The 27,938-nt window shown below is 42.1% G+C and overlaps 2 protein-coding genes across 2 annotated transcripts; one reads left to right on the top strand and one right to left on the bottom strand.

Annotated features, from left to right (window-relative positions):
• Window positions 1-1,546: 1,546 nt before the first annotated feature.
• ccdc167 (coiled-coil domain containing 167) lies at window positions 1,547-4,208 on the top strand. The gene is made up of 4 exons (XM_029676419.2): window positions 1,547-1,752; window positions 2,014-2,108; window positions 2,179-2,231; window positions 2,372-4,208. The coding sequence occupies exons 1-4, from the start codon at window positions 1,705-1,707 to the stop codon at window positions 2,476-2,478; spliced, it is 303 nt and encodes a 100-aa protein (XP_029532279.1). The 5' UTR covers window positions 1,547-1,704; the 3' UTR covers window positions 2,479-4,208.
• A 245-nt stretch (window positions 4,209-4,453) lies between these two features.
• cmtr1 (cap methyltransferase 1) lies at window positions 4,454-21,115 on the bottom strand. The gene is made up of 24 exons (XM_029676418.2): window positions 20,670-21,115; window positions 20,088-20,195; window positions 19,790-19,944; window positions 19,491-19,649; window positions 19,090-19,182; window positions 18,928-18,999; window positions 18,719-18,813; window positions 13,540-13,612; window positions 13,220-13,418; window positions 12,994-13,112; window positions 12,789-12,885; window positions 12,584-12,716; window positions 12,317-12,496; window positions 12,183-12,239; window positions 12,018-12,075; window positions 11,795-11,863; window positions 11,437-11,568; window positions 11,182-11,307; window positions 10,975-11,066; window positions 9,724-9,792; window positions 9,564-9,611; window positions 9,345-9,457; window positions 6,208-6,316; window positions 4,454-5,871 (listed from the first exon to the last, which is right to left on the bottom strand). Exons 2-24 carry the CDS (start codon window positions 20,191-20,193, stop codon window positions 5,736-5,738), a joined length of 2,490 nt encoding a protein of 829 aa, XP_029532278.2. The 5' UTR covers window positions 20,194-20,195; window positions 20,670-21,115; the 3' UTR covers window positions 4,454-5,735.
• Window positions 21,116-27,938: the final 6,823 nt, after the last annotated feature.

Raw genomic sequence — 27,938 nt, 5'->3', positions numbered from 1 at the left:
GCTGGCAGCTTCATAAAACATTGTACCCAATGATTTATGAAAACTTGCTTGATGGGTCATGTCCTCATTGTGGTTTTACAGACATGTTTAATACGTTTTATGTACACACTTCATTAGAATATTTATGAAATGCACATTGTTATATTCGGCAACACTAACATGCTGACCAGACCAGACACGTTGAGTGCTTCGCAAAATAAATTTAGAAATGAATGTTATTCAATTATTGTGCGAACCAACGAGCACTCTGCGATGCCAGGGGCTAAAATAGAAGTCCTTTCTATTTCTGACGCAGATCGTGCTACAAGTCCTGCCTCTCCCATCTCATTATTGGTTTATAGAAGCAGCTACCCACGTGCCATCTCCTCATTGGTTATACCCAATGAGGAGATTGAAAGACGAACTGTTTTGCCGGTAGTCGTGGTAATACTATGAAAGTTTAGATGGATCACCATATAAGTTCAACTATGAAAAAGCCTGGAAGGAGGAGAGATGACTAGAAACGATTCGGTTGGCCGTTTTATGTGTGGATTAATTTGTTGGAGTAGAGAACCTTGTGCATTTCAGTTAAAATAACAACTCAATGTTTATATGCCAGGACAAATTAGCTAACAACAGCAAGCTAACTAGCTAAATTGCCATACATGTTTAATGCTTTTCGACCTGTCCCCAAATTAATGTCATTGGTTCAGAGTTTGTTTTGATATTTTAACCTGCGTTTGGTGTAGGGGGACAAAATAAATGTATGCACGCGCGCAGCCGGTTTGGGCTCCGTGTTACTTATTTTCCCTCGACTCCAACCTCATTCGATGCATTGAACGGATGTGGGTGGAGCTATGTCTACATAACCGTGTAAATAAAATAAAAACTCACAAAAGCTCTGACGAAGGCCCAAACGTAAAGCTTATTAAAGAGCAGTGATACTAGCAAGAGCAGTGTGCGGGTTTCTTATTTAAAAAAATATATATATATATATATATATATATATATAATCTAATGAAATACAATGAAAAACATATCAAGCTCACTCAGATCTTGCTGTGTGTGTACTGTGATTGTATGTCATGACCGTAAACACGTCTTGCTTTCACAATTTAACGTTTGCTAAAACAGCACATCCGATTGGCTGCCTCTGCAGTCTCACTCTACCCGTGATATCAGTGATTTTTGATAAAGCAAGAAAATTAAATAAACTATTTGGTATCGTGGAAGATTGAATAAGTGTGCTTCAAACTGTTTGCAGCTATCGTCTATCTTACAAGCAACTCGCTACACTCGCATGAACATCCGCTAACCATGTGTATGTGCATTACAACTATATATCTGTGCTGAGAATGCGTCCCTACTCGTTGCCGTAAAGTGTGGTGTATTCGCGCATCCCAATTCAGGCAACTAACACGCGAATGGCTAACTGCGTTGTACGAGTGTCGGCTCAATTGACGGCAATATCACTGGCAACAATATTATTTGATATTTTATACGCACGGCAGCTCTAGAATCTAGATTAAACGTGCAATAGTAGCTTACATTAAATAATGGTTTGTATCGCATGTGCACATCATTCACCTTCGTGCACTATCGCCTCCACACAGCTAGGGGTGGCATTTTCCGAGATTAGATCCTCACACAGAGTCGCAGTAACCCCAAGAATTATAATTTTTGTACCCTCAGCAGGTCGTTTACTTTGTGTTTTTTTCTCACAAAATGACCAAATCTAAGGACAAGCGAGAGAAAGTCAGCGTTGCTAGCGAGGTAAGACACAAACTCTGTAACTTGAAGGTTTCTTACGTGACGTGGAATAATGTTTCGTTGCTCTGGAATTTGCAAGTTTAGCTTACGTTAACTAACAAGCTTCATTCAAACGTTGGATACCATGCGTGAGCTCACCTTAGCCAGAGAGGAAGAGGCGAAGTATATTGCTACCCTTTTAGGGAGCCACGTTTGCGACAATTCACAGGTGTCACCCAATGTTAATGCCAGAGATATTTCATAGTTTATATGTCCCCTACACAGATTGATCGCGTTGAGGAGCGACGGTTGCGATGTCACGATAGTATCGAGAGGGCCGAGTTCAGACGGCGGCGCGAGGAGCTCTCGGATCAAGACAGGTGATGATTATGATGACAACGATGATAATGGTGATGAAAGCACAATTCCTAATCTCCCTCTATTCGACAGACAATCGCTGGAGGATGAAATGACGATAATGAACGATAGGATGCAAAAGTATGGTAAGGAAAACGTTTGTTTCATGGAAAATGTTATACGCAATTCATATAGTAGAATTGTAATATAAGTGTTATTGTGAAACTGGATCCTGAATGATGTGTGTGGTACATTGTGGACTTACGGCTTGTTCCCTCTCATTTAGATAAAGAGCTGGAGGTGTTGAGAGGAGAGAACAGGAGGAATATGATGCTCTCTGTTGCTCTATTGGCTGTCAGTGCTCTCTTCTACTATGCCTTTATCCACTACTGATTAAGAATTAGCTCATTTTAGCACATTTGACTGTGTTATGTTACATCTTCATCAGGACCAAATACTGCTTTGGCAGCTAAAAGCCTTAATGCAGCCATTTGTGTGAATTATACGGTAACATTCTGGGGTCTCTTTTTTTTCACTTAACCTTCTATATTTGCACCTGCATGCGAGTGTTTACATTTTTTTCATGGGACAAATAGTAAAGACATGTCATTACCCAGTCATTTTTTTGTATTACCTTTTTAATTTGGCATGAACACAAGTCATCTTATTGTCAAACAAATCAGTTTAAAAAGTAGGCTACCTGCCCATGTTCATCCACTCCAAAATAATTCCTGCATCCAAACAGTGCACTGTACACTCGTGTCATTTGATGAATGGAAAGCGAAATCTGTTACAAAACACCAAAAAGTATAATGACATTTGGCAGTTGTCATTGGGTCTACACTCTTGTAGCCTGAATTGATGTGTCTTGCTGACAACATGACCTTTTCTGTAGAAAGAGAAGTCGGGACACTTGAAGCGGGGCTGAAATATGTAACAGTCCTGCATGACAAGTGCAGCCACATGGGGGGATAAAAAAACAGAATACAGAGGTGGGAGTGTTCGTTTCATGTGGGATAAGCTTTTATTTTCATATTTACCACTATAGCAGTACACATTTCATTTTAAACAAATAGGATAATGGGTAAATTAGCATTATTTATTAGAGACCCCCCAAAGTTATGACTTGTTTAATTTAGGGGGGGCTCATATCTCTTTCAGGGTTTATCCCCACTTGTAATTCACACTCTGCTCATAGGTACCTCTGCTCTGTCAAGCTTTGGTACTCAAATTGCCTAATTTGTTGAGCCACTACAAATTGGATGTTCGTTGTGAAGTCATCCACATCATCAACTAACTCCTGGGCTGAGCTTTGCTTTCCCCTTCATACAGACTGTGGTATACTACTTACTACACTTCAATGGTTACTGATGCTCTTAAGGACCACTCATGAAAGCAAAATCATGCACAATGCTTATGTAAATCATGAACTCTTCAAGTGTGACATAGTATACAATTCTTCCTTTGACTTCATTGCAATTTGTGCTCCGTAGTGCTATGATGAGGGTATGAAGACACTGTACTTCTCAATGGGTTTGCATAGTGCACCTTGGCATTGTGTTCTCAGACTGTTGCCAAAATGATGCTTTAGTTCTCATTGTGGTCAATAACCACTATGCCTGTCTGTTAGTTAAATCACCTGAGACTTGACTGGGCTTTATCTCTTGACATCATTTTGCAAGGGTCTGTATTTACAAAGCATCTCGAGTATGAGCACTCCTACTCAGAGATGCTTTGTCAATATGGGCACAGGGCTACATATACTGTATACCGTTAGAATAAGGAAGGGGTGTATATGTGTTTTTGTCCACATCTTAATTAATTCCAAGCCTTTGGTGCCAAACTGAATCTCCCCATGGCCTTTTTTTGTTCAGGCATTGCATTTTTAGCAGTGCCTGTGCATCTAAATGGTTTACATTGAGAATGTTTGATTACTCATGCATGCATTAAGGCCTTCCTACATGCTGACAGCTTCACATAATTTTGATCCCTCACCCAAGGCAACAAGTTTATATATATTTACTGTAAATTCAGATAATTACATGCTTGGCATGTATGTACATTGTTCTTTTGTAATTATGTCTGAACATCCAAAAAACAAAATAAATGCATCTCTAAATCTGTTTTCTCTGGTTGACCATTCTATTGCTACTCAGAATCAACTATGACAGAGGCAAAGCTCTCTTCTACAAGCCTGTGATATAATGGATCATATTTATGTATCATGATGCATAGTAGGATTACTCAGTCACTGCCAATATGTAGCATCCAGACATTTTGTGGCAGAACATTCACCACATAAGTTATGGTAAAGGTAGAGGGCAGGAGTGATTGTGTGTGTGAAGGACAACTGGGCCCGGGGAAAAGGTTTCTGGGAAGAACAAACTTATTTTTATTACTACATTATCATCAACAGGGTTTGAAACAAAGAAAATGTTTACCTCATCCCCTTAAAATTTCACAAACTAAACAAAACTAGGACAGCGGAGCAAGGAAACAGGATGCAACATAATAAACACGGTGACGACGAGTAGAAAGTAAGGCCCAAAACCTGAAACCCCCATTAATCCCCTAGACAGACAGGCTAGAATGCATGGAAGGCTGTATTTGATATAACCCCGTTTTTCAATGAAGGCCAGGAGTTTTTCCGTGACCAGGGTTGTGGTAAATTCCAGTCAATTCAGGAAGTACACTGCAATTCCAATTATTTTTAATGAGGAAAATGTGGAATTGGAATTTGGTTTACTTTCTGAATTGAAATGGATTGGACCCCAACCCTGCTCTGGGCACTAGTTATGCTACATCTCACCACTCCCCATGTGTACAAAGGTTTAGTTGTTGCTGAAAGGAGAAGATCTTGACTGGCTAGGCACTCCAGTAAAGATCTTGGAGGGTAAAAACAAGCTGGGTGGGTGAGATGATTGGACTCCGTTTTGAAAGTCAGGCATACCAGGACGTATAGTGCAGTGCCTTAAAGGGAAACTACCTCTAACTTCCTGCATACTGGACACAGAGACAAAAATGGTATCCATGAGTTCATCTGACTCTGGAAGTAGAAAAGGACCTCATTGCCAAAATCCCAAAGTATCCCTTTAAAAAAGGCACAATGGGAGGTTTTCAGTTTCAGACAAAAACATGTAGTGCTTGAGCTTCGGAGAGGTTCTAAATTAGAGTACACCACCGCATCTTGTACACAAACACACTGCAAATCATGGAGGCATGGCATGAATACAAGCAAAGGGATGGGGGGGCATGGAATCAATAGAAAAAACAGGAGCATGCAATGCAACACGTAATGTGACAGCTTGTCAATGTTGGTTTTCATAAAGTATTAAAATCACTTCGAAGCTGCATTCTGTACAGTGGATCTGATCTGATACATAGAGCTTGGGGCAGTAGAGAGAGGAGAGAGTGGTCTTTGTAACATAATTACAGGGAGAGCTGTCTCAAAGAGCCATAGAGTTAGGCAAACTGTCCTTCATGTTGGCACCAAACATTTGATTATAATCCACTTCTATCCGCCAATTTTTTTTCAAGCCAAAATAGCGACCATGAACATTTTGTGAATGCCAGTTTGCCAAACCATGTGCAGGGTACTGTTATCTGTCTATGGCAATATTCTATGTGTCTGGGGGGCTCCCCCTGGTGGCTCAGGGCTGGTAGTGCTGGTGGATGAAGGAAAGCACATTATCCTTAGACAGCTTCTCAGGGTCAACCCGCGTCTGGGAGTCGTGAACTCTGACCCCGTCCTCCCACGCCCAGAACAGACGCTCTGTATGGCAGACGCTGAGGAGACACACACACACAAATTAGAAACGACATATTCAGTTCAATAACCTTTCAATCAATTTCATACCGCTCCTTGGGGATGTCCAGCCATTCCATGTATTTGATGGAAGCTAGCACACCTGATCCAACTTCTCAACTAATCATCAAGCACTTGAGTTGGGGTAGTTCAGGGCTACAACACAATTGTGAAATGTCTGGAGGTCCCAGAGGAGAGGTTTGAGACCCCCTGTCTAGAGTAGACTAGGTTCAGATGCAAAAACATGCAGACAATTCCTTGTCGCACATATCCTAGTCTACCACACAGATTTGAGACCGGTGCATAGTGGTACGCACTGGAACGGGGCCACAGAGTTGGCTGGCAGGTCGTAAGTGGACTGTTTAGTCATCTTGTTGAAGAAAAACTTCCTCTTGGTGTTCTTACTGTACGCCATCGTCCAGGGATCTGCACGTCAGAGGAAGAGAAATGTCTATGAGAAAACATCCAGACTCCTGTATCCTAGAGCAGAAATGCTCTACCTTTCTCTCTCTCTCTCTCTCTCTCTCTCTCTCTCACACACACACAACAAAAATATAAACACAACATGCAAACATTTCAAAGACTTTACTGAGTTGCAGTTCATTTAAGGAAATCAATCAATTGAAATAAATTCATTAGGTCCCACACGACTCCATTACATGTGGTATGCGGTTGTGAGGCTGCCAAATTCTCTAAAACGATGTTGGAGGCGGCTTATGGTAGAGAAATTAAAATGTAATTATCTGGCAATAGCTCTCGTGGACATTCCTGCAGTCAGAATGCCAATTGCACACTCCCTCAAAACTTGAGACATCTGTGACATGGTTTTGTGTGACAAAACTGCACATTTTAGAGTGGCCTTTTATTGTCTCCAGCATAAGGAGCACCTGTGTAATGGCCATGCTGTTTCATCAGCTTACTGATATGCCACACCAGTCAGGTGAATGGATTATCTTGGCAAAGGAGAAATTGTCACCGACAGGGATAACAAACTAATTTGGGCATAACATTTTAGAGAAATAACCTTTTTGTGCACATGGAAATTGTCTGGCATCTTTGACTTTACATGTTGCGTTTTTATTTTTGTTCAGTGTACATAAATCCACACTCTCCTACCATCAATGCTCTTTGATAATATACAGTGCATTTGTAAAGTATTCAGACTACTTCCCATTTTCCACATTTTTTTACTTTACTTTTCTCTTGGTATTCTCTCAATTAACAGGTTTGCCTTGATAGAAATACATTTGTGAAATGTCTTTCCTTCTTAATGCGTTTGAGCCATCAGTTGTGTTGTGGCATGGTAGGTGTGGTATACAGAAGATAGCCCTACTTGGTAAAAGACCAAGTCCATATTATGGAAAGAACAGCTCAAATAAGCAAAGAGAAACAACAGTCCATCACTACTTTAAGACATGCAGGTCATCTAATCCGGAAAATTTCAAGAAGTTTGAAAGTTTCTTCAAGTGCAGTCACAAAAACCATCCAGCGCTATGATGAAAACTGGCTGTCATGAGGACCGCCACAGGAAAGGAAGACCCCGAGTTACCTCTGCTGCAGAGGAGAGTTACTAGACTCAGAAATGGATAAATGCTTCACAGAGTTCAAGTAACAGACATCTCAACAGCAACTGTTCAGAGGAGACTGCGTGAATCAGGCCTTCATGGTCGAATTGCTGCAATGAGACCACTACTAATGTACACCAATAATAAGAAGAGACTTGCTTGGGACAAGAAACATGAGCAATGGACACTAAACCAGTGGAAATTTGTCCTTTGGTCTGATGAGTCCAAATATGAGATTTTTGGTTCCAACTGCTGTGTCTTTGTGAGACGCAGAGTAGGCGATCTCCGCATGTGTGGTTCCCACCTTTAAGCATGGAGGAGGTGGTGTGATGGTGTGGGGGTGCTTTGCTGGTAAGGGCTATTTGATCAAGGAGAGTGATGGAGTGCTGCATCAGATGAACTGGCCTCCACAATCACTGACCTCAACCCAATTGAGATAGTTTTGGATGAGTTGGACCACAGAGTGAAGGAAAAGCAGCCAACAAGTGCTCAGCATATGTGGGAACTCCTTCAAGACTGTTGGAAAAGCATTCCAGGTGAAGCTGGTTGAGAGAATGCCAAGAGTGTGCAAAGTTGTCATCAAGGCAAAGAATCAAAAATATATATTTGAATTTGTTTAACACTTTTTGGGTTACTACATGATTGCATGTGTTATTTCATAGTTTTGATGTCTTCACTATTATTCTACAATGTAGAAAATAGTAAAAAATAAAATGTATCAAGTGTGTCCAAACTTTTGACTAAGTATTCAGACCCTTTGCCATGAGACTCAAAATTGAGCTCAGGTGTATCCTATTTCCATTGGTCATCCTTGAGATGTTTATACAACTTGATTGGAGTCCACCTGTGGTAAGTTCAATTGATTGGACATGATTTGGAAAGGCACACACTTGTCTATATAAAGGTCCCACAGTTGACAGTGCATGTCAGAGCAAAAACCATGCCATGAGGTCGAAGGAATGGTCTGTAGAGCTCAGAGACAGGTTTGTGTTGAGGCACAGAACTGGGGAAGGACACAAAAAGTGTCTACAGCATTGAAGGTCCCCAAGAACACAGTGGCCTGCATCATTCTTAAATGGAAGAAGTTTGGAACCACCAAGACTAGTTTTAGAGCTGGCCGCCTGGCCAAAGTGAGCAATCAACTTTCCAGAAGGACAACTATCTCTGCAGCACTCAACCAATCAGGCCTTTATGGTTGAGCGACCAGACGGAAGCCACTCCTCAGTAAAATGCACAAGACAGTCTGCTTAGAGTTTACCAAAAGGCACCTAAAGGACTCTCAGACCATGAGAAACAAGATTCTCTGGTCTAATGAAACCCAAGACTGAAATCTTTGGCCTGAATGGCAAGCGTCATGTCTGGAGGAAACCTGGCACCATCTGTACGGTGAAGCATGTTGGTGGCAGCATCATGCTGTGGGGATGTTTGTCCTTGAGTGCCCCAGCCAGAGGCCGGTCTTGAACCCAAACTAACATCTCTGGAGAGACCTGAAAATAGCTGTGCAGCGAAGCTCCCCATCAAACCTGACGAGATTGAGAGGATCTGCAGAGAGGAATGGGAGAAACTCCCCAAATACCGGTGTGCCAAGCTTGTAGCGTCATAGCAAAGAAGACTTGAGGCTGTAATCGCTGCCAAAGGTGCTTCAACAAAGTACTGAGTAAAGGGTCTGAATACTTATGTAAATGTGATATCAGTTTATTTGAAAAAATTGCTAACATTTCTAAACCTGTTTTTGCTTTGTCATTATGGGGTATTGTGTGTAGATTGATGAGGAAACAAATTGTTAATCCATTTTAGAATAAGCCAGTAACATAACAAAATGTGGAAAAAGCCAAGGGGTCTTAATACTTTCCGAATGCAATGTATGTCACCTTAGCGACAGTACATACCGTTGATAGTTTTGATGATGTATAGGCCATTCGGGAGGAAGTGGCGGTCGTCCCGGCCAGTGTAGGACAGACGAGGGACTCCTCCTGAACTCTTAGTCACCTTCATTTCCAGTCTAGGCGGTTGAGGAATATTCATTCATTTATTTATACATTCTTAGACTAATGCAAAGTTCTCCGTCTCAAAAGTGGACTATGGCAATAGCATTAACCTTCTCATACCTGACAAAGATCTTGTCCATCTCCTCCAGCCTGTACACCTCTTTCACTCTGAGGAGAAAAGCAGAGAAACATTAGGACTTCCCAAAAAAATCCTCCAGATCTTCCCTTCATATTTATGCTTATTCAAGCAGGAAAAAAAGTTAGAGTGTAGGGTTGTTACCTGATAGGGTTCATGTCTGGTCGGCTTGGCTTGGACACGGCCCTCACAAACTTCTCCGCCATCTGAATTCTGGAGACAGTGACCACAGTTCAGCAACAATACATGTAATCACCAGATAAGGTAAAGGCAGGTGTGAAAGTAAGCCAGTCTGGTACTATTAGGCCCAGAATCTTCTATCCAAAATGTTAATCTAGGCAGAGGCTGCGGCTCCATGGATCCCTGAGCTGAAGATCCAAATCACGTTTTACACGTTTACACATTACATTAAGCACACATTTGTATGGTCACCCTCCCTTTACATTTCTCAATGTCAATAGTGAAAGATAATTGTTCACTGTTTTACTGGTGAAACGTCCATGCAGCATCTGCATACCAACCATTTGATCTCAATCAGTTTCATGGGGATATGCATTTAGATCTTCTTGTGTTATACAGTGTTGATTAGAAGTAGCCCAGTGTTGTTTTGAATAATGTAAAATGATAGTATTTTAGAGCAGATGGTAAACTGTAGCATAGCCTACCTGGGTTTATTTTAAATATACAGCGCGTTCTGAAAGTATTCGAAGTCTCGACTTTTCCCACATTTTGTTCCGGTGTGTGCCTTTCCAAATCATGTCCAATCAATTCAATTTACCACAGGTAGACTCCAATCAAGTTGTAGAAACATCTCAAGGATGATCAATGGAAACAGGATGCACCTGAACTCAATTTCGAGTCTCATAATAAAGGGTCTGAATACTTACATAAATAAGGTATTTCCGTTTTAGTATTTTTTAAAATAAATTTGCAAACATTTCTAAAAACCTGTTTCCACTTTGTCATTACGGGGCATTGCGTGTAGATTAATGAGGATGTATTTTTTTAGAATAAGGCTGTAACGTAACAACATGTGGATAAAGTAAAGTAACTGTAAGCACACATTTTGCCTAGTGGCGCGCTATTGAGTTTAGGCCACATGAGAGAAACATTTCACCATTTGCACAATCATACTATAATCTCATAAGAAATTAGGTGGTGTTTTTAATTTTACAGTAACATTGTATGTGCTGATCTAACTTTAGTAAATGAGCACCATAGCAGAGTTGCCGGTTCTCTACGAGTAGAGCAGAGTCAGAAAGTAGAGAATCCCACACATGTGCAGAAGCTTCAGGACTTTAGCTGTGGGAAAGAGGGGTCCAGAAAAGTCCGATCCGTAGCTACTCCGTTAAATCTACTTTCACCCCTGGGTGAAGGTTAGGGTTGTTGCCTCACCGTTGGTTGAAGTGCTGGACCCGAACGTCAGTGCCGTTGAGAACCAGGGCATCTAGCACATGTACCGCGTTAATCCTGCGCTGGGCTTTACCCTGTGTTCAACAAACATTTAAAAAAAGGTAAACAACCATAGTAATTACTTACTCTCTTCCTTTGCCTTCCCCTATTCAACCTCCCCCTCCCCCATCTCGTCCTCTCCTCTCTCACCTCTCCCTTCAGCTCCTGGACAATCTCTACACTGAGCAGGGTCTCTCTCGGCAGCTCCAGCTTGAAGTTATCCAGCTTCCTCCAGCGCAGAGGATGCTTGCCGTCCCAGGTGTAGATCTGAGACTTCTGTAGAGAGAGAGAGAAAGAAGCATGAGAAGAGTGGCATACCCATGTCTATTTGTGAATAACGAGAACTTCTGCTGAGATGATCATGGCCCAGGTCCAAAGTCCAGAGTGGTGTCTGCTCTCTCTCACCCCAAGACCTAACAGGAAGAGCTGTTCCCCTCCTCCCACAATACACCGGTAGTCCAGGACATGGTGCACCTTATCCAGAGTGGTGGAGCTCAGAGGGGTGGGCTTGGAGTTCAACAACTCGATGTCAGAACCCTGAGAGACATAGGCAAAGAGAGAGACATAGATAAGAGAGAGTGAGACAGAAAAAAAGAGAACGTTAAATTCTACGAATACATGATCAAACACATGGTGATAAAAACACTATCACCATACAGACAATTAAATGCACACAGTTCAGTGTGACTATGTACTACAGACTACCGTATCAAACACACCCTTTCCTTGATACTAGGTAAGGGATGGGAGGGCACAATCTCACCTTCATCAGCTCATAGAATTTGGAATTGGGGTCTGAAGAGACATGAGTGACTCTGGCCTTATCAGGGATCTAAAGAGACAGAAAGAGAGAGACACACAGCGAGAGAGAGAGACATAAATAAACAAATAACTAGTGAGTGCTATGAAGCGAGATTATTGAATTGCTCAGATACCAGTCTCTATACACACTGATTAGCCCTCACTAACTCCTCAGTACTACTCACCCCCCAAAGCTTCAGACACTCCTTCCGGATATCAGCCTGCCTGGCCTCTGACAGGGTCCTGACAATACACAACACAGTCAGATTGTACTTGCACATGCAGGTACACTACATTCCAACACGTTTACACTGATTGGAACAGTAGAAGGGAGAGGGTAGGTAACTCACGTGTCTAAGACGTAGGCATGGATCTTAGCCAGGGCTTTGATCTGGACTACACAGTGGCTGCAGGGAGACATGGATGATTATAAAGCCTTTGTTTATTTGTGTGTGTGTGTGTGTGTGTGTGTGTGTCTTTCTACCTCTCGTTAGAGTTGATCATGTGGTTGTAGAACTCAGTGTCTCCTTTGATGAGTTCGATGGGCATCACCTCGTTGACGTCAGACTCCGAGTTCCTCAGGTGGTTGAGCTTCAGGTTGACAGTGAACATGTACTCCCTGACCGGATCTGAACCAGGCTTCAGACCGCGACACACAATGTATCTGAAAACCAAGGATATAATGTCAGAACATAGCTAATAGGTATTGGTCAAAGTAAATAGTATTGGCCTCAACAGCATTTACACACACCTCTCGGAGTTGGCAGGCCTGCTGGTGATGGGTTTGAAGAGGGACACCCGGTCGAAGCAGAGGTAGAGCAGGTACACCAGCCCCACACTGAACGGTGTGAACAGGTCAAAGGTCTTACACACAAAGTGACCACCTGGGGGAGACAGAGAACACAAGTCACTCACTGTCCTTACACTTCTGGATAGTAAGAGACAGACAGACGTACCTGTCCGGAGCACAGACATTGCGGTGAGGAACTGACAGAGCAGTAGTTGTTTGCTCAGAATCTCCTGGATGTTCTCCTGCCCCTCCACTGAGAACCCCTACCAATCAGGAAACAAAGATGTGCTCAACATCACACCCTACCAATCAGAACACATCTCACTAAGCCTTTGGCCAATGATGACAGTGCCATGAAGACTCCAACTCACCCCGTCAGCCATGAGGAAGTGCAGTCCTCTCCTTTCTGTACTCTCCATGATGAAATTCCGGAAGGCACTGATGTTCTCCGGACGAGTGATGTCACCATCCCCGTCCACCCCGCCTTCCCCTGAGCCACAGGGAGGGTGAAAAGCGAAGACGATGACCATAAGATCTTATTCCAATTTGTTCAACCATATTTGACGATCAGCACATGGGATCCATCATGGTACATACCGTAGTAGGGTTCAAACAGTTCGCTGGGTGCGGCGTAGAAGTCTTCCAGTTTGAAGTCGCAGGGTCCTTTGAGGGTCATACCGAATCCCTTGGCATGCCAGCGCCGCCGCCACAGGATGTATTCTGAGAATCCCCCCGGCCCCGCACACACATCCCCGAAATACAGCAGCTCCCCCTCGCGCTCTCGCGTCTGGGGCTTCTGCATGGGGAGAGACACGGACAAAAACACACCTTTATCACCTAACACCTGGACACCAGTCACAAAGGCTAAATGTCACTTTCATTGACTAGATCAAGTGTGAATGGAAAGGGTCACTCACCCCTTGTGAATCCTTTGGGTTGGTGAACATGCTGTCAAAGACGTGATCCATGTTGGCCATCTTCATAGCCGCCCTAGAAAGAAAACAAACAGATAAGATAGTCATTATTATCAGCTACTGTAAGTAAAAAGCCGGGGGCCTCATTTAGAACCTTGGCGTAAATTTGACACTTAATATCGGCGTGTGCCATTTCTGAAAAGAATACGTACGTCCAAAAATATTGAGATTTATAAACTTGGCGCACACTATACAGTCGTGGCCAAAAGTTTTGAGAATGACACAAATATTAACTTTCACAAAGTCTGCTGCCTCGGTGTCTTTAGATATTTTTGTCAGATGTTACTATGGAATAATGAAGTATAATTACAAGCATTTCATAAGTGTCAAAGGCTTTTACTGACAATTACGTTGCTGCAAAGAGTCAAAATTGGCAGTGTTGACCCTTCATTTTCAAGACCTCTGCAATCCTCCCTGGCATGCTGTCAATTAACTGATGGCAGCCCATTCTTGCATAATCAATGCTTGGAGTTTGTCAGAATTTGTTGGTTTTTGTTTGTCCACCCGCCTCTTGAGGATTGACCACAAGTTCTCAATGGGATTAAGGTCTGGGGAGTTCCCTGGTCATGGACCCAAAATATTGATGTTCCCGAGCCACTTAGTTATCACTTTTGCCTTATGGCAAGGTGCTCCATCATGCTGGAAAAGGCATTGTTCGTCACCAAACTGTTCCTGGATGGTTGGGAGAAGTTGCTCTCGGAGGATGTGTTGGTACCATTCTTTATTCATGGCTGTGTTCTTAGGCAAAATTGTGACACCATCCTCCAAAAGTCTTCACCTCACTGTGCGTGCAGATGCACTCACACCTGCCTGCTGCCATTCCTGAGCAAGCTCTGTACTGGTGGTGCCCTGATCCCGCAGCTGAATCAACTTTAGGAGACGGTCCTGGAGCTTGCTGGACTTTCTTGGGCGCCCCGAAGCCTTCTTCACAACAATTGAACCTCTCTCCTTGTAGTTCTTGATGATCCGATAAATGGTTGATTTAGGTGCAATCTTACTGGCAACAACATCCTTGCCTGTGAAGTCCTTTGTGGGCAAAGCAATGACGACGGCACGTGTTTCCTTGCAGGTAGCCATGGTTGACAGAGGAAGAACAATGATTCCAAGCACCACCCTCCTTTTGAAGCTTCCAGTCTTTTTTAAAAACTCAATCAGCATGACAGAGTGATCTCCAGCCTTGTCCTCGTCAACACTCACACCTGTGTTAATGAGAGAATCACTGACATGTCAGCTTGTACTTTTGTGGCAGGGCTGAAATGCAGTGGAAATGTTTTTGGGGGATTCAGTTCATTTGCATGGCAATGAGGGACTTTGCAATTAATTGCAATTCATCTAATCACTCTTCATAACATTCTGGAGTATATTGAAATTGCCATCATACAAACTGAGGCAGCAGACTTGGTGAAAATTAATATTTGTGTCATTCTCAAAACCTATGGCCACGACTGTACATACGCAGCAATAAAGCTCTGCCTGGAAAACACCCTGCATTCACATGTTATGGTGATACTAACACCCTTTATTTGCTGTATAATTTGTCACTATTGGAATTAGGCCACACCAGTTTGTAAAAGAAAGAGCAATGGCATTTGATCACATTTCTGTAGAGGTGCAGCCAGAATATTTTTGCAGTGACTTTTTCAAACTAAACATGCATGCTACCTATAGTGAGTGCCAGTCTGCAAGATTGCCTGTACACCACATGAACAAAAGTATTTGGACAAGAGGTCGACCGATTAATCGGAATGGGCGATTTCAAGTTTTCATAACAATCGGAAATCGGTATTTTCGGACACCGATTTGGCCATTTTTTTTTACACCTTTATTTCATCTTTATTTAACTAGGTAAGTCAGTTAAGAACACATTTTTACTTTCAATGACGGCCTAGGAACGGTGGGTTAACTGCCTTGTTCAGGGGCAGAACGACAGATTTTTACCTTGTCAGCTCGGGGGATTCAATCTTGCAACCTTACAGTTAACTAGTCCAACGCTCTAACCACCTGATTACATTGCACTCCACGAGGAGCCTGCCTGTTACGCGAATGCAGTAAGCCAAGGTAAGTTGCTAGCTAGCATTAAACTTATCTTATAAAAAACAATCAATCAATCATAATCACTAGTTAACTACACATGGTTGATGATATTACTAGTTTATCTAGCGTGTCCTGCGTTGCATATAATCGATGCGGTGCGTATTCGTGAAAAAGGACTGCCGTTGCTCCAATGTGTACCTAACCATAAACATCCATGCCTTTCTTAAAATCAATACACAGAAGTATATATTTTTAAACCTGCATATTTAGCTAAAAGAAATCCAGGTTAGCAGGCAATATTAACCAGGTGAAATTGTGTCACTTCTCTTGCGTTCATTGCACGCAGAGTCAGTGTATATGCAACAGTTTGGGCCGCCTAATTTGCCAGAATTTTACGTAATTAGGACATAACATTGAAGGTTGTGCAATGTAACAGGAATATTTAGACTTATGGATGCCACCCGTTAGATAAAATCAAGAACGGTTCCGTATTTCACTGAAAGAATAAACGTCTTGTTTTCGAGATGATAGTTTCCAGATTCGACCATATTAATGACCTATTTCTGTGTGTTATTATGTTATAATTAAGTATGATTTGATAGAGCAGTCTGACTGAGCGGTGGTAGGCACCAGCAGGCTCATAAGCATTCATTCAAACAGCACTTTCGTGCGTTTTGCCAGCAGCTCTTCGCAATGCTTCAAGCATTGCGCTGTTTATGACTTCAAGCCTATCAACTCCCGAGATTAGGCTGGTGTAACTGATGTGAAATGGCTAGCTAGTTAGCAGGATGCGCGCTAATAGCGTTTCAAACGTCACTCGCTCTGAGACTTGGAGTGGTTTTTCCCCTTGCTCTGCATGGGTAACGCTGCTTCGAGGGTGGCTGTGGTCGATGTGTTCCTGGTTCGAGCCCAGGTAGGAGCGAGGAGAGGGACGGAAGCTATACTGTTACACTGGCAATACTAAAGTGCCTATAAGAACATCCAATAGTCAAAGTTTAATGAAATACAAATGGTATAGAGAGAAATTGTCCTATAATTCCTATAATAACTACAACCTAAAACGTCTTACCTGGGAATATTGAAGACTAATGTTAAAAGGAACCACCAGCTTTCATATGTTCTCATGTTCTGAGCAAGGAACTTAAACGTTAGCTTTCTTACATGGTACATATTGCACTTTTACTTTCTTCTCCAACACTGTGTTTTTGCATTATTTAAACCAAATTGAACATGTTTCATTATTTATTTGAGGCTAAATTGATTTTATTGATGTATTATATTAAGTTAAAATAAGTGTTCATTCAGTATTGTTGTAATTGTCATTATTACAAATCCATTTTTTTTAAATCGGCTTTCTTTGGTCCTCCAATAATCAGCATCGGCATTGAAAAACCATAAACCGGTCGACCTCTAATTTGGACACCTGCTCGTTGAACATCTCATTACAAAATCATGGGTATTAATATGGAGTTGGTCTGTGTAGGACAATCAAGTTCATCCACACTGATCTCAACAAACCATTTCTGTATGGACCTCGCTTTGTGCAGAGGGGCATTGTAATTGTAATGCTGAAACAGGAAAGGGCCTTCCTCCAAACTGTTACCACAAAGTTGGAAGCACAGAATCATCTAGAATGTCATTGTATCCTGTAGCATTAAGATTTCCCTTCACTGGAACTAAGGAGTCTAGCCCAAAACCATTAAAAACAGCCCCAGACCATTATTCCTCCTCCACCTAACTTTACAGTTGGCAACTATGTATTCGGGCAGGTGAGCTTTACACCAGTCCAACCAACGCATGGTATTGCGCATTGCGATTTTAGGCTTGTGTGTGGCTTCTCAGCCATAAAAACCCATTTCATGAAACTCCAGAAGAACAGTTCTTGGGTTGACGTTGCGTTCAGAGGCAGTTTGGAACTTGGTGTTGCAACCAAGAACAGATGAGTTTTACGCGCTATGCGCTTCAGCACTTGTTGGTCCCATTCTGTGAGCTTGTGTGGCCTACCACTTCGCGGCTGAGCCATTGTTGCTCCTAGATGTTTCCACTTCACAATAACAGCACTTAACAGTTGACCGGGGCAGCTCTAGCAGAGCAGAAATTTGATGAACTGACTTGTTGGAAAGGTGTCATCCTATGACGGTGCCAAGTTGAAAATCACTGAGCTCTTCAGTAAGACCATTCTACTGCCAATGTTCATCTTTGGAGATTGCATGGCTGTGTGCTCGATTTGATACACCTGTCAGTAACGGGTGTGGCTGAAATAGATGAATCCACTAACTTTTGGAAATGTAGTATATTGGAAACAATTTAAAAATAGGCTACAGCCCACACTTCAATGCAAAGGACGAATTGTTGCTCAATATTTAGTTTATCAATATATTCTTGGGTTTCTATGTCCTGCCTTGGTATTGGCTCAGATTAAATAGGCAATAATGTCGCACTCCTATCGCACAGAAATACTGTCGCCTACACATACTGTCACATATTTGACATAAGCTACCAGTCTATTTACTTTATTGGCAGAATATTTACACTGTATCTGGCAAAGGACTGTGACAGAAAGAGAAAACAACGGCAAATAGTTGTGGACTTGTTAATTCAACAATGTTTTGCATCGACTTTTCCCCCAACCTAAATATGCTGGACTTCCCGCGAATACTGAAACATTGTTTAGGCTACTAACAACAAATCAAAATTACAGTAGGCTACATACTAGCATACATACAGTACCAGTCAAAAGTTTGGACACACCTACGCATTCAAGGGTTTGCCGTTAATGAAGACGAGTGAAAATCAAGTGCTTTACTTTTGGCATCTAAACAATTAGACATAAGAATCCATTCCCTATTTATTTGTATAACCTTTGCAGAATATATTCCTCACCTTTTCTGTTCGTGATGTGTTCATATTTCTGAAGTAGCCATACAACAAATGACCATGTGGGAAAACTGCATATCACATGCATATTTTGGGATATATTTTGTACGCAGTTAATAAATGAGGCCCCAGGTGCTTCATTAGCAGTGTGAGCTAGCATGTTGTTGTGTGATGCTAGAACATCAGTGGGTTATTCAGTAAGTTCAGCTACCTGTTGAGGAAGAAGGCTCCTCTAATAGTCTCGTAGGGGTTGGAGCGTGTTCGAGCTCGCCTCATCTCCTCCCCCTCCAGATCGTCAAACACCGTCTGCAGACCACATACACTTTTTACTGCCATAACTTACTTATGCCATTATAGAATCAATATCCTGATGATGAGTTGTTTGCAGTTGAATAGAGGGTTGTTCTTTAGGTGGCTCACCTTGCACCTCAGAAGGCTGTGTAGAAGATCCTCTGTGCAAAACTCTGTCTCATCCTCAATCCTCAGTTTCCTCTGAGATAGACCAAAAAATATAGTGCACAGGTGAGAATGACAGATCGAGAAGAATGTGTGTTAAAAGTGAGTGCACGCGGATGTGTGTACCGGTCCCACAGCCATCCACCCCCTCAGCTCATCTGCATCTGGGATCTCTGTGGAGCATTCTGGGAACCACTTCAGCTCTTCTACAGAACCGGGCTAGAGAGAGAGCGGGAGATCAGAGAGATGGGGGAATAGAGGGGGGAGAGAGAGGAGAGAGTGGGATGGAAGAAAGGGGGAGAGAGGAGAGAGTGGGATTGAAGAAAGGGGAGAGAGAGTGGGAAGATAGAGGATGAGGGATGGGGCAGAAAAAGGTGTTTACATTGGTGAGCGCATTCTTTTCTCCTGTAGACTGTACATAGAATTGGGAAATATCCCATACTAACAGCCTATTTTAATCTGATGAGATGACAGTGTGACAAAGCTATCTGCTTGCTTATGTCTGTAATGATGTTGTTGTGTAATACCTCAATTTCGTCTTGCCAGTCAACGTTGAGCTCTCCCTGGAAGCCTTGCAGCGTGAGTCCCAGACCCCTCCTCCCTCTCTGAGTGGACGCCTCGATGATCTCCTTGCGCCCCTGGCCAAACTTACCTAAACCCTCACCTTCCCGGAAACCCATTTTGGCCTGGAGGTGGAAGAAGGGAACACAGAAAAAAATGTGAGAGAGGGATAAAGAGATGAGAAGAGGGATGGAACATTCTGGTATCCATGATCCCTCGTAGTTTTATATTTGTAAGTCAATGGGACACGTGAGTGTCATTTTACCATGAGTTTCTGCGACACAGTGTTGTACATGGTGAACTTGTTGGCGTCGCTCTGTTTGGCATCGTCTGTGGCCGATGCATTCTGGGATACAATGGGCATAGAGAACCCTGGTCTATGGTCCTCCGAGTCACTGTGGGAGTCACTCTGACTAGAGTCTGAGAGGAGGCGGCACACACACAAACAAAAACACAGGTCATGTCCTGTGACATTCTGCCAAATCCTGAATATCTCATTGCACAGTGAGAACTATATACAATATAGTGACGTAATATAGCAATGTGATGGTGATTTCACTGACTGGTTGTCAGTAGCGGCGACTCCTCATCTGAGCTGGCTTCCTCAAGACGTTGTTTCTTAATCCGTTTCAGCGGTTCGGAGGCCGCCTCGCCCCTTCTCTTCATCATGGCTGAGGAGGAGGGATGGGGGGGCAAAGACAAAGATAGCTCACACACTTCTTCATTCAATTCTGTGGGGATGCATTTGCTTCATTGTAATCCACTACAGAGTTCAAACCCACTGATTACATTTGCTTGGACATTGTAATACGATGGAAACTAAAATGTAAGGGAAGTTAATGAAGTAATTCAGTGTAAATGCCTATTCTCCATCAATAGCCCAGATATCGTTGGACGCTAAAAAACAATTGCTTGATTCTCCTATGATAGAATCACATAGGGCCACAATGATGTGGCTTATCCATCAAATAAAATGCATATACAAATAACATTTAGTCACTAGTGTATTGTCTTGATTATGGTTAAATGCATTGGCTTGCATTTTATCTGTTTTAATTTTGCAGTAATATGCTACCTCATTGGAGATATTATACTACGTAATTCCTTGGCAATTACAGGTAGCTCTAAGAGAAGTAGGTATTTACCTCTTGTTTGCTGTGTTTGGCTAACTAACGTTAACAAGTCGGACCATTCCACAGCCCTAACGTTACTCTCCTGCTTGCCGACTAAGCACGAGCACCAAGCTAGCTACTAGCAACGACAAATGGGAAGATTCACCACTTTTCTGATATAAATATCTGAAACGAAACTGAGTCCGACACCCCTCTGACGTGAAAAGTGTCGATTTCACCCTCTGTAAGTGAGCGGGCTAGCTAGTTGTTTACCAGCTAGCTACGTGAAATATTTTCTTCTCGGCTAGAGAACCTCCACCTGTCATTGCAACGACACACTTTATTAGAATATATCCATTAACGTTTTATGTCTTCGTAGAATTCATTTCCATGCACAAAGTATGATTAATGTCGCATAAAACGAGGTCAACGTTAATGCGCGTTCAAATTTCTGTTTTCTGAATTATCGTAAAGGTCCTTCGAAAATGTATGACGCACGTTAGTGACGCTTTTGGTGGCATGGGGCTCAAGATAAGTGCCTGATTCAGAAGTGTGCAAAACAACAACCGGACAACAACTGCTGAAGCATTACTAATTTAAACAACATTATTTATTAAATAGTTACAACATTTACAGCCATGCCCGCTTCATAGTTGTATTATTGTAGTCTGGAGAAACTGACACAAGTTCACCTCACTCAATCAATAGCGCCCCTCTGTGGTTGTCAGCTAAATCGCAATGTTCTGAAAATAATATCCACATCTATTTTGGAGTTTTGTGTTGTTTTGATAGAAAGAAAGAAAACAATACAATATATATCTCTATATACAGTCAGTATAGTTTTGTTTCTTATAATAGGGAACCCACGTCAACAAATGCAATAATTGTATTGTTTTGCTATTGATGGAGTTCATGTCAATTGCATTGTCGTCGAGGTGATAAACTGATTTAGATAGGGATTCTCAATATACTCCTACTGGCATCACGTTCGTGAGCTACTGTAATGCGCACTCCTGAGTCCCGACCTTAAGATGAATTACTTATGTCCTGTATTCAATTCCATGTCATTTTTGTCCTGTAAACAAGCGTGTAGGCCTCGTACGCTTTAGGAAATCCCTTCCTCTGAAGTTTAGCAGGCCAAGATGAAGTGCATGTCTCGTGAGTTTTGGTGACATTCAACCTGTACTTCTGAATTTAGTCCATCTTATCTCCGTGACATGAAAATAAACGAAGGTAACTATTTTCTTCTTGGAATTTACCAATGTGATCCAACACCAGGCCATTCACATTGCACAGAGGTTTTTAGGCCTATTGAAATTGTGTGACACATCATTTTTATTGTAGGCTTTTACATCTATTGAAAATTAATAATACATATCAAATGAAAGCGTGTCAACAATTCTCAGTTGTTCATTTTGTTCATAGGGAATTACTAAAACATGGGTCGGCAACAGTTGGCCCACAATACAAAATAATTAATCGATATACCGGATGAATCTATATACAGGGAGTACCTGTACCAGATCAATATGCAATGGTTCATTGGAACAGTCTAAAATGTTGCACGTACACTGCTGTCATCTAGTTGCCAAAATATAAATTGCGCCTATAGTCCTAAATCAGATAATGACCTTTCTCTTGCATTTCAAAGTTGATGGATCAAAGAAAATACAACAAACAAAAAAAACATTTTTTTCTTTGTATTATCTTTTACCAGATCTAATGTGTTATATTCTGCATTAATTTCACATTTCCACAAACTTCAAAGTGTTTGAAATGGTATCAAGAATAAAATACAATATCTTTTTGGACTTAGGCGTGGTCAATTTGCAGTGTACAAGTTATTATAATCATGTCGCCCCCCCCCCCGACCATCCATCCACCCACCCACCCACAATCTAGATTTAGCCAATCGACCCCTGGTAGTCCAAATTAGAGGGCAAACAAACTCTTTTATTTATTTATTTTTATTTTACCTTTATTTAACCAGGCAAGTCAGTTAAGAACAAATTCTTATTTTCAATGACGGCCTAGGAACAGCGGGTTAACTGCCTGTTCAGGGGCAGAACGACAGATTTGTACCTTGTCAGCTCGGGGGTTTGAACTTGCAACCTTCCGGTTACTAGTCCAACGCTCTAACCACTAGGCTACCCTGCCGCCCCTAAACGAACTCTGCTCTGAATGGTGTGGGTAAAAGTGGGAAACAATCTCAGCCGGTGCCCTGTGGATGGGATCTTATTGCTGACTACTGTCAGCATCACTGACAGCATCACTGACTGTCAAAGGCTGTCTGTATCCCCAGAAAAAAATGAACTGAAACAGTAGGCTAGTTCAGATCAATAACTGTGAATGACATACAGTACCAGTTTGGACACACCTACATTGTAGAATAATAGTAAAGACATCAAAACAATGAAATAACACATATGGATTCATAACAAAGTAGTAACTGAAAAAGTGTCAAACAAATCAAAATATATCTTAGATTTTAGATTCTTCAAAGTAGCCACCCTTTGCCTTGATGACAGCTTTGCCCACTCATGGCATTCTCTCAACCAGCTTCATGAGTAATGCTTTTCCAACAGTCTTGAAGGTGTTCCCACATATGTTGAGCACTTGTTGACTGCTTTTCCTTCACTCTGCAGTCCAACTCATCCCAAACCATCTCAATTGGGTTGAGGTTCGGTGATTGTGGAGGCCAGGTTGTCTAATGCAGCACTCCATCACTCTCCTTGATCAAATAGCCCTTACACAGCCTGGAGGTGTGTTTAGGGTCATTGTCCAGTTGAAAAACAAATGATAGTCCCAGTAAGCTCAAACCAGATGGGATGGCGTATCACTGCAAAATGCTGTGGTAGCCATGCTGGTTAAGTGTGCCTTGACTTCTAAATTAATCACAGACAGTGTCACCAGCAAAGCACCCCCACACCATCACACCACCTCCTCCATGCTTCATGGTGGGAACCACACATGCGGAGATCATCCGTTCACCTACTCTGCGTCTCACAAAGACACGGTGGTTGGAACCCAAAATCTCAAATTCGGACTCATCAGACCAAAGGACAGATTTCCACCAGTCTAAAGTCCATTGCTCATGTTTCTTGGCCCAAGCAAGTATGTTCTTCTTGTTAGTGTCCTTTTTTGGTTACTATATGATATACATATGTGTTATTTCATCGTTCTGATGTCTTCACTCTTATTCTACAGTGTAGAAAATAGTAAAAAATGAAGAAAAACCCTTGAAGCAGTATGTGTGTCCAAACGTTTGACTGGTGCTGTATATATTTTGCTTCAGATTTTTTCTCAAGTACAGTGAAGATCACATGTCCATGCGTGTCATCTCCCCAACAACAACAACTGCAAAACATGCCCCAATGGGATCATCTGTATTGCCACTAATTTGCCACTAATTGTTAACCTGCTCTCCCAGTAACGTCATTGCAGCATTGTTTTCTGACCCATTGATCCCCAGAGGGTGGCCCAGGGACAGTAAGGTAAGGTACATCCCTCTTGGTACGTTAACCCACCATATTAGCTCTCTCCTTCTGTGCCAATGGCCTAATAATCTCTCTTTGAGAGAGAGGGAGGGAGGGAGAGAAATGGCAACACACACACACACAACACATTAACCATGTGACTCCTTACACAACCAATCACAGGCTTTATATATCACCTGTAGGGATGAGTCTCTCAGGAGAGATCAAAACAGCCCTTGACAGTGCAGGTGTGTGTTGGTGTTTTTGAGCAGGCGTGTGTGTTCTTCGGACACAGGAGAGAGCTGCCACCGCCGCACTCAGCCCAGTGGAGGACACCAAGGCCAGAGTGAGAGAAGGAGAGAGAGAAGGGACATAGTGTCAGGTTGCTAAAAAATAAACTCCTCGGGGTTGTTGGAGAGTTGATCTGGTTTCTACTGGGAAAAGGTTCTAGAGACCGCTAAGATGTTTTTCCGCATCCCTCGACTGACCCCTGGATACATCCGATACTTGCAGGTGCGTAAGCAGCATGAGTGTGGTAATAGATGCTTAGATAAATATGCCTTTAGAGCACAGTCTAGAAGAGCCTGTCAATCAAATAGAACTCTCACACATTAATAACAAAAGAATTCGATCACCTATTAATTGACACTGTTTTGCTATATTGTGTGACTCAACAATATGGAATGGAAGCAAAACTGTTTGATATTGAGTGCATGTTTACCTTATTTTACGATGTACAGGTAACTGCAAAAATAAAGGAGACACTTGAGTAAATGAGGGATACAAAGTATATTGAAAGCAGGTGTTAATTAAGCAATTAACATCCCATCATGCTTAGGGTCATGTATACAAATGCCCTGTTGCCCATTATTTTAGCTATCATGGCTAGAAGTGACTTTGAAAGAGGGGTCTTAAAGAAGCGTAGGGTGTTTTGGCTGTGTGTGTGTGTGTGTGTGTGTGTGTGTGTGTGTGTGTGTGTGTGTGTGTGTGTGTGTGTGTGTGTGTGTGTGTGTGTGTGTGTTCGTGTGTGTGTGTGTGTGTGTGTGTGTGTGTGTGTGTGTGTGTGTGTGTGTGTGTGTGTGTGTGTGTGTGTGTGTGTGTGTGTGTGTGTGTGTGTGTGTGTGTGTGTGTGTGTGTGTGTGTATGTGTCTGTCTCAGTCACCAGATCCCAACCCAATTGACCACTTATGATTCTGGAGCAGCATCAGAAAAAACATTTTCCACCAACATCAACAAAACACCAAATGATGGAATTTCAAGTGGAAGGAGAGTTTTGCATGCCTCCATTAGAGTTCCAGACACTTGTAGAATCTATGCCAAGGCGCATTGAAGTTGTTCTGCGGCTCGTGTTGGCCCAATGCCCGAGACACTTTATGTTGATGTTTCCTTTATTTTGTCAGTTACCTGTACATCTATCTGGCCATATCCTGTATTGTATTGTATAGACTAGTTAAGGGTCTTGACAGTGTCACCGTCCAGAGCCCAGCAGGTGTCCAGTGTGTTTCCGGGTGAGCAGGATAAGCAGGATTAGTCCCCCCTGCAGCCTTTGAATGGATATGCATTGACGACACAAGCTGCTTCAGGGTCAAGTTAATGTCCTCTTAGTAAGATCTACAGTCAAATGACCTGAGATCCATGCTCTCAATCGCCCCATGGGTATTTTAGGACCATGCAGCTAGATTTAGAAGCCTATTTCGTTTTTCAGGTCGAGAAGTGTCAAGCCTGATTAACTGTGTTTGGAGCTCACCAGTTAGCTAAGTTAGATAACTCACAGGTTAGATTAAAATAAACATTCTCAGTCACAGAAGCTGAGTGGTGTCATAAATGTGCAATTACTCGTAAAATAAATATATATATTTGACTTTAAGGCTCTTTTCTATAATCTAACAACATAGAGCTAAGATAAAATAATAACTCAATTTATATCTGATTTTATTTGCCCCCCCCCCCCCCAAGTTTTCGGAGCAAATCTTTTTTTGAACCATTTTTTATTATTTATTGTTGAACATAAAAGGCTGTAAAAACACCAGCAAATCAGCTCCAAGTGATTTTAATTTTGAAATCTGTTCCAAAGTATTCCCACCCATAATAGAGAGATATATCTGATCGTATATAAATGTAATCAAGGTTTGAAATTATTAAGTTTTAATCAAATATTATATCTGTTTGGGCTTCTTGCAGTCAATTTGCAGTTTACAAATTATTTGTAGTTATGTCCCCCCCCCCCCCCCCACCCCCCCATCCCCCCCAGTAGCCCGGATCTTCCCCATGGTAAGACCATCACAGGGATGAAAAATATGCTTGACCACTGTCACATGTTTAAGGACTCCAGAACAGCACAGGCCAGATGGAAGGTTTCTCTGCCGTCGCCATGGTGACGACCCTCTCTCTTGACCTTTCAGACTCAAGCTGCCCAGACCGTGCTGCAGAGCCGGGAAGGCCCCATGATGTCGAGGGTGGCCATGCTGCTAGGGCTGATGGGAGTTGGGATGTCTGGGTACAGCTCACGACAGCTCACCCTGCACTGCAAGCCCTCCGCTAACCTGCTGAGATGAGGCAAGACACAACACCTCTGACCTTCCACCCTGAAGACGACAACATGGATAAGATTGATTACTGGAGCATATCCAATACCCCTGGATTCCACTTACACTACAAGAATAATTAGTCTCTGTTTCCTAAAACGGTTTTGTTTTAGTTGAGTTTTTGTTTGTTACCCTTGCACCTTTGATTTCCCCCATTGTGGTTGAAGTTTGGGACGAACCAAGTTCAGATTCTTATTCTGAAAAGTTTAACATTGAAGATCGATACTTTAAGGTTCCACACGCGCAGTTATGACCATATACGATTATCCCTCCATTTAAAAAATCAATATTCTTTTAAACTACCTCTCCCTTTCAAACCAGTTAAAGTGTTATTCATCCAACATACATCAATCCATTCTTATTGAGCTCTTTTCTTGAGCTGGTAACATCCTCAACTTTAACCACCCATTTTCTTTTTGTAATTCTGTGCCTTAAAGGGAGCGATCCATTAAAATCAGTTTAAAACACCAAATGGTGTTACCTCACGCTAACCCAAGAAGACCAAAACCCAAGAAATAAAGACATCGCAATGGAGAAATATTTTTCAAAACCTGCCGAAATTCCCCAGTCCGCTTGTTTATTGCCATTCTCTTGTCTGTGTTTGGCAAGGCATGTACACAGAGATTAGCACCTCTGTGTTAGGGAAGGTATCCAGTGTCTTCCTGAATAATGTCACGAGTGGCAGGAAAGGAGAGCGAAATCAAAATGGTAGCATCTTGGAACTCGGAGAATCCAGTTGGTCATAGGGATTATAAAAATGTTTTTTTGTCTGTTATCATCAATGCTCTTGATTCTGGAGACAAGATTCCTTCATTTGGTACTTGCTTTACTTTCTTTGTCTGCTATGTTTGCATGCAAAGAAATACAGGAAAAATCCTTTGACCAAGATTCAAAATGTGCTCAACCGACCTGCTTCCAATTGTATTTTCTAATGTCTTCTTTAATTTGATCAAGCCCAACTTTTTTCCATTGAACCTTTTTGATTTTGCACAGTGAAAAGATTGATATTTTTACATACATTCTTTTCACCAAAACACTCTGACACTTTGCACTTTTTTAAGAATGTATGTGTGTGTACATAATATGTACATATCTGAATTATTGATGCTTGAAGAGATTAGTAGATGGTTAAGTGACATGGAAAGTGACGCCAGATTGGTTTGAGAACTAGTCTGGGTGGAATCCAGCTGGATTCACACACGGCACCACAGTTTGGTATCAGGCATCCAGGACAGCCACCC

Source organism: Oncorhynchus nerka, linkage group LG13 (genome assembly GCF_034236695.1).
Source record: "Oncorhynchus nerka isolate Pitt River linkage group LG13, Oner_Uvic_2.0, whole genome shotgun sequence".
Lineage (NCBI taxonomy): Eukaryota > Metazoa > Chordata > Actinopteri > Salmoniformes > Salmonidae > Oncorhynchus > Oncorhynchus nerka.
The sequence above is the reverse complement of the archived record's forward strand: the minus strand, read 5'-3'. Positions and strand labels throughout refer to the sequence as shown.